Genomic DNA, 7,782 nt, shown 5'->3' with positions numbered 1-7,782 from the left:
CGTCGTCGTCGTCGTCGTCGTCGTCGTCGTCGTCGTCGTCGTCGTCTTTACTAGCATTTTAAGTGAAGATTGGTACAGGCGTTTATTGTGAGAGTAAGAGTAGAGCGACGGATAAAAATGTCTGGCAGTATTTAGTTACGTCTCTTTAAGGCTACGAGTTCGAACCCACTCGTAACATTCGGCTTTGTTTTCATCGTTCCACGTGTTTCGATGAGGCGGTCTCCACTCAAAAACATGCAACTGTAGGTCACAATGGATGTGACGACTTGCCCTTGATCGTCAGGCTAAACTGGTATCTGTAAGGGTTTCCTGACTCTTCTTATTGTAACCATTTCGTTTGATTGTATTGTTTTACAAAACTGTTTAGTGTCTGCAATAAAAACTCACATTACTTATAATTTGCTCGTGTAACATCACCTTTACGACGCTCATATGATATTGGTACGAGTGTGTATGTGTGTGTGTGTGTGTGTGTGTGTGTGTGTGTGTGTGTGTATGTGTGTGTGCCTGTGCGTGAATGTGAATGTGTGTATGCACATATATATATGTGTGTGTGTTTGTGTGTATACGTTGGTTTACAATTCTATATTTAATATTTATATTCGATTCACGGCAGCGACCTGATTAATAATAGTAATAATAATAGTAATAATAGTAACATCGTTAGGAATGAGAACCCAGGTTCGAAATTTCCCCCAAGAGACCTGACGAAGGCTGGAGGGTATATCAGCCGAAACGTTGTGTTAACAACAAACAAGATGAGGACAAATATCCGTCAAATGTAAATAATGTAAATAATACGTTGGTTTGTGTAAATGTCCTCCAGTTGCATGGAAACCGTGTCAAGTGTTCTTGTGTAATTGAAATCTACAATGCAAATATATTGCAAGCATGCGTAGCTCGCAGGTATCTGACATCTGCGGTGATGGTGGTGGTGATGATCGTGATGGTTATGGCGATTGTGATGGTGATGCTGATGACATCCGATCTCCCGTTCGTACCAAGTTGTTCTATTTTTGATACTATACGTTCAGTCATAACTTCTGACAGAAGTATCATCGTTTTTTTTTTCTGCTTTCCGATGACAGGAGGCAGGACTTGAATCTAGAACGTACAAAATACAGGACAATTACCACAAGGCATTCTGTCGATCTCTCTGACAATTCCGTCAGTCTACTGCCTCAGATTAGTATTTAATTTATCGATCTCCAAAGGATGAAAGACAAAGTTGAGAACAGCGGGATTTGATCTCAGAGCGCAGAGTGTTAGAAAAATACTGCAAAACATTCAATCTGACGCTTTAAAACCTCTATCAATTAACTACCTTACCCCTCCAATTAGCAGTCAATTAAAGATAGTAAATTTGCAGAGCTGGAATGGTACGAAAGATATAGTTTTTTTTTTAAGCTGAAAAGAAAATAGAGAAAATTATTATATACTATACTGGTGTCTATAGCAACTATACACAAACAAGATATGTAATGCTAATAGATTATGCCTTCAAGTCTCACCTGCACCAGCACAAAAAACTCTTCATTAATCGCTGTAGCACTTTTAAAATACATCTGGAAACTGAGAGACAAAAATGAGGCCACTCGTATTTTCCTCAGCAGCATTAGAAAAGGTATAAAATATTTAAAACGGTTCAAAGTGCTACGATATATGACGCGCAGAGAAACTACACATCATCTGCACCTTAAGTAAATCTTAACTAAAACGTGTGAGCATATTTCTTACCGCAGAATTGAACTAGGACTCCATGATGCATAACAGATATCAGGCGACGGTCACTTCGACTTGCAATCGCATAAAGTCATCCTAATTTTTCCATTATTGAAATTATTAGCTGTTGTGGTGAGGGAGATGCTGGGGCAGAAACTGTTGGTTACGTTATGGTGTTAATATGTCTTCTTGTAAGTTCTGAATTCAAATCCCATTGCAGATTGATTTTTGCTTTTCATTTCTCTAAGGCAGTGGTTCTCAATCAGGGTCCATAGGGCCCCTGGGGCTCCATATAAGATTTTTTTTTTTTGGGGGGGGGGTCCTTGCAACAAAATAGTAATTTAGGAATCCACAATAGTATTTTAAGGGCCCTTGGAAAAATTTTGCTTTGGATGTATGTATTGGTGTGTATTGCAAGAAACATCTAGGTTTCTGTCTCTAACATTTTACATAGTTCACCCTACACAAGTTAATGTGAAAATAACAAAATAGTAATTTTGAAAGAGGATTCTAAAAAATTATGTTTTAAACATTGAATGGTTATGAGGGTTCACCATAGTGAAATAGTAATCAAAGGGATCCATAGATTAAAAAAATGACTGAGAACCTCTGTTATAAGGGTTCAATGAAGTAAGTACCAGTTCTTGCTGCCATTGTTGCTTAGCTCCAGGTTAATCCTGATCGAGCAGACCTATGATCAAAAACGTTTCAGCCGTGACTTCTCATCCTTTTGCAAATCTAGTATTGTAGTGGCTGACTCTCCTTCCTCTTAAGATTGTAGAATGTGATTTGAAACAATTTTGCTGCTATTTTCTGTTGGTTAACCAACTGCCCAAATGTTCTCTCGATGGTTCGTTTTGTCAGCCTTCGGTGGATTATGTATTATCTTTTTGTTTTTATTTCTATTGCGCAAAAGTCTATCCAGTTCTATGTCAGTTTCTTATGAGAACGAGTTGCTTGCTTCATATTCAACCCTTCTCCATTTCTCCAGAAGGAGATATTGGAAATGGTCCTGCTACGACCGTTGCCACAGCTCAAAGTACCCAATTCAGAGAGAAAAAAAGTTAGAGAAGAATCGTCCTCAGTACTTGGCTGGTACTTCATTCATCAACTCCAGAATAAGGAAAGATGAAGTTCATGTCAGCAAGGATTTGAACACAAGAGTACAGAAAGTCGGGACAAACAACAACAGAAATGCATACTATCTGATATCCTAATGATTCTGCAAATGTTTCACCCATGAATTATGTACTGCTATGTACGAGGATCGATATAATTGATCAGACATCTTCTGAAAATTTAGACGTCGTTATTGGTTAACATAAGTCGCGAAGTCCCAATGATTCTGGATGGTAGCCATTCCTCTTCTCTTCGGTTATCAATTATATCACTGAAAATATGAATGTTACGACACCAAGTTTCCTTATAAATCCTCTGCCCACCCCAGTACCTTTTGGACAAATATCTTTTATGTTTTACATGTATCAGTTTTACATGTATCAGATGAAGCATCGCCTTGCAGGGTTCTTTCTTCAGACGAGTAAATCGACCTCAGGGCTAATTTAAAAAAAAAATCTGGTACTTGTTCTATCTGTCTCTTTTGCCGAATTTAGCGGTTCGACAAAAGATAACGATCAGGTGCCAGTATCAGATGTCAAGTGGTGGTGATGATGGTGGGGGAAAACATAAATACAAAGACACGCACGCATATGTATATACGACGGGCTTCCACACAGTTTCCGTCAACCAAACTCACTCACAACGCATTGGCCAGCCAGGGCTATAGTAGAAGACACTAGCCGAGGGTGCCGCGCATTGGAACTGAACCTGAAATCACATGGTCACAAAACGAGCTTCTTAACCAAACGGGCATGTCTGAAAAGTAATTAAAACAGACTAAAAAAGATAAAAACAAAACAATACAAAAACAACTTCTACTTGTTAATTAGGTCAGTCATGAACAATAAAATATACGAGCCATGATCACCCTGACTATATAATTTCAGTCGTGGTGTATCTAATATGTCTTTCATTTGTTAAAGATAATCACGTGTGTGATTTGAGTGAGATTTGGTTCGAATTATTCTTAGCAGATCAAACAACTACGTAGTGTTTCCCCTAGTCAGCAGAGAGTAGTGAGTAGCTATGTAAAGTGGTAGTCTCCTATTCAGTTAGTTCCACGACTGAGTATCAAATTTCTGATTGAAGCAGTTTCACTTCATTAACCTTACGTGCAAACTACATGGTTTCGGGTTCAGTCCCACTGCGTGGCACTCTGGGGGAAATGTCTTCTCAGTATAAACCCCGGGCCGGCTGATGTCTTGTGAGTGAATTTGGTTGAGGGAAACTGTGTTGAAACGTGTGTGTGTGTATGTGTGTGTGTATGTGTGTGTGTGTGCGCGCGCGCGCTTGATTGTCACGCTTCTAACCGATTGACAACCGGTGTTGGTTTATTTACGTTCCTCGTAGCAAAGCCTTCGGCAAAAGACACTGATAGAATAAGTACTAGCTTTTTAAAAATAGCATAAGTACTGGTGACGATGTATTCGACAGAAAAAAAAATCCTTCAAGGTGGTGCCCCAGAAAGGCCGCAATCCCATGGCTGAAACAGATAAAAGATAGAATATATAAAGTACTCCGAGGAAAGGCACACAGTCCAGTCACCTCTTAAGCCCCACCCCGTACAGCAACCCACTCTAAGCTCCAAGTTATCATGCGCTATCAGGGAACACTTTTTTCTCAAACATCGCACCTCACAACTGAGCTCCACATGTTTTATGTTTGCATCGCAATTTCAATTCCTACTTGTTTATGCTCCGTCATGTCGCTTATATTCTTGTTTTTATTTTATACAACAACAGAGTTGGTTACAGGTTTCGAACGAGTGAAACTTAGGCGGAGCGAATATCACATAGCATATTTTGTTCGACGCGCCAATTTATGGGCGATTTCTCGCCATCGAGTATTGCTTTCTCCCCTACCCCCACACGTCAATCTTCCATACAGTTTCCATCGATGAAATTTTCTTCACAAGGCATTGTTCAACCAGTAGCTATAGCAGAAAACACTTGCCCAAGCACTGTGTAGTGGAATTAAACTGGAAATCTCGTTACTGGGAAGCGAATTTCTTGTACCACAGCTAAACCTGAGTTTATGTACGATAGAAGTCAGAAAGTGGGTTGTTGTATCATGTATGCCTTAATGTGATGTGAGTGATTCAAACGCCAGTTGGAAATCACAACAGAGTCTCTGCCTTGGTTCGCTTGGAGCTTACCACCAGTCTGTAAAACCTGCAAAAGTACCAATAATAGTTTCAATTTGTGGCACAGGACCAACAGATTTTGAGGGGAGGGTGGATTCGATTACATCAAACCCAGTACTTGATAGGTGCTTATTCTATCGACCCCGAAAGGATGAAAAGCAAAAATCAACCTCGGCGGAATTTGAGTTCAGGACGTAAAGACGGACGAAATGTCGTTAAGCATTTTGTCCGTCGAGTTAACGTTTCTGCCTGCTCGTTATCGTTCCAACAGTAATAATAATGTTGGCTTAAAATTTTGGTGCAAGGCCAGAAATTTCGGTGGTGGGGTAAGACGATTATATCGATCTCCAGTACTTAACTAGTACTTATTTTATCGATCTTGAAAGGATGAAAGGCTAAGTCGGCGGAATTTGAGCTCAGACGGATGACATGCTGCTAAGCATTTTGTCCGGCGAGATAACAGTTCTGCAAGCTTGCCATATTTCCAACAGTACTAATAATGTTGTAGTTGTTGTATAGTTTCAAATAAAGTATTTGTCTAGAATGTATAAGTAATATTGACTCCTTACATCGTAAACCTTTGCCTTATCTTAAATCTTAAAAGAAAATGTTCTGCAATGATATAAAATTATGCAGTTTTTTCCCCTAAAGACATAAACAAAATTTTATGCAATCTCAACTGGAAATTGGAATGAAATCGTAATTCGCCCAAAATTTATCGCTGCACCATGGCACCAAAGAGCAGAAGAATTGGCAAGTGAAGCGAATGCATTTAATATTAGATTATGCTATAAGAATTACACTAACAACTCCTATAATTTCAATTTTGATGAAATTTCCAGATTTGCTAATCTTAAGTAAATAAACACTCGAGAAATTTTCGACTCTGCTTCTGCTCTGCTCAGTTTTAAAGTCTTATCCTAGTTTTTGCTTTTAGCAAGTTACAGACCCAAACTTCGATACTAATAAATTTCTTTACCCTGACTGTATATTTTCATTTTTTCTTCATATTTCTTTTACAGAGCCGGTTGGTGTTTTCCGTCTGTGGAACTACCATTTTATAACAGTTACTCTCGCTGCTGCTGCTGTCGCTATTGTGGCTGTCGTTGCTGCTGGTATTGCTGCTGTTGTTGCTGCTGTCTCTGCCGTCTCCAGATCTCTCCCTGTAGGACTCCACCTTACTTCGAACTTAGTGTCTTCAACCTTATCATCATAAAAAACTTTTATTTCTTTATCACCGTTCTTTACTAACACTGCTTCACACATTCACCCACCCCTACCCTATCCTCCAAAAGGGAGTAAAAAGTTCTATTAGCAGTTGGCTGACGATTTCTTCTGCTTAAGCATTCTCTGCTACCACCACCGCCACCGCCACCGCCACCGCCACCACCCTCAATCGACAGCAATACCAGCACTTGCACTACACCCTGCCTTCAGCCATCACCGCCACCACCGCTTGCAGTACACTCTACCCACGCCACCGCCATCCTTATCGGCACTACCAAACACCCACAACTACCAACACCGCAGTCAGCACTAGCACGCCGTTACCCTCCACCACCACCACCCCACTCTACAGTGCTGAACCGAGGTTTCTGTTACCTGTAGAGAAGCAAAAAGCCCAGAGTAGGTAGCATAGCAGATAGTGAGAAAGCACAGCAGCCACAGAAAAACCATTCCTGCTACCCAACATCAAGATGGAATGACGTTACTTTGCGTGGAAGGTAGTCAACACTGCCACCCCCTAGAATATTTCTTCTTCTTCTTGAACAAGATCTCTTTCAAGCCGCCGACGCCATACTCTTACCACCATTAGCCGGCCTCAGCTGATAACTTTTTTTTTTAATATCAATTTTTTCGCGATCCCCACCCCAAAAATCTAGTAACAGAAGTAAAGAAAAACAACCCCAAAACACAATTAGCAAATACCAAAAACGAAGAAAAAAGGCGACTGTGAACAACACAATAACCCCCTAAATATATATAGCACACTTTATTATTCGATTAACAAAGTTTCTCCAATTTGTTCCTTTTGGGGGGGTGTATTGAAAAAAAAATAACAAGACAGAAGAAACTTCTTAGAAAATTTTAATATGTAATTAATTAGCAAATAATTAATCAATAAATTTCTTGCAATTTAACATGACTAATTAGTTGCATTTACAATAATAATAACAATAAATATTTGAAAAGGAAACAAGCGAATTGAGTTTAGATTAAAACCATATTTTGTTCCTCAGGAAACAATTATAGTTTTGATAACTTGACAGCGCCAAGAGGAAAAGAGGGATTTATCGGAACAGTTCAATCTATTCGAAGATAGAGAATCCAAGTACTCTTTGGCTACTAGATTTTTGGAACTTGACAGGATCATGATCAGTTCTGGGATTTTAACCGTCACCCTTGACGGCGGAGCACCATGGGGCTTCAGGCTACAAGGAGGTGGTACCAACCCATTGCAAGTTCTCAAGGTATGTTGATATTTCGCTATTGTTTCGTTACACACACACACACACACACACACACACACACACACTCACACACACATGATAATGAGTATACACATGCAATATACTTCTATATAACAAGTAAATATGCGTATATATTCACACATATAAACACAAATGCACAAACAGACGTATCGTACAGTACTGTAGGAGTGGCTGTGTGGTAAGTAGCTTGCTTACCAACCACATGGTCCCGGGTTCAGTCCCACTGCGTGGCATCTTGGGCAAGTGTCTTCTACTATAGCCTCGGGCCGACCAAAGCCTTGTGAGTGGATTTGGTAGACGGAAACT

General features: G+C 39.8%; 1 protein-coding gene across 3 annotated transcripts in view; it reads left to right on the top strand.

Annotated features, from left to right (window-relative positions):
• The window catches only part of LOC106882558 (uncharacterized), a 214,413-nt gene that overhangs the window by 11,463 nt on the left and 195,168 nt on the right, over positions 1–7,782 (top strand). For all 3 annotated transcript variants that reach the window (XR_008264440.1, XM_052968895.1, XM_052968894.1), the window contains exon 2: positions 6,007–7,455. Coding sequence is in view for 2 of the 3 variants with exons in the window: in XM_052968895.1 (XP_052824855.1) it covers positions 7,357–7,455 (99 nt within the window). In the remaining variant the exon portion in view is untranslated. The remainder of the gene's footprint in view (positions 1–6,006; positions 7,456–7,782) is intronic.

Source organism: Octopus bimaculoides, chromosome 6, assembly GCF_001194135.2.
Source record: "Octopus bimaculoides isolate UCB-OBI-ISO-001 chromosome 6, ASM119413v2, whole genome shotgun sequence".
Taxonomy (NCBI): Eukaryota; Metazoa; Mollusca; class Cephalopoda; order Octopoda; family Octopodidae; genus Octopus; species Octopus bimaculoides.
Note: the sequence above shows the minus strand (reverse complement) of the source record. Positions and strands in the feature narration are given on the sequence as shown.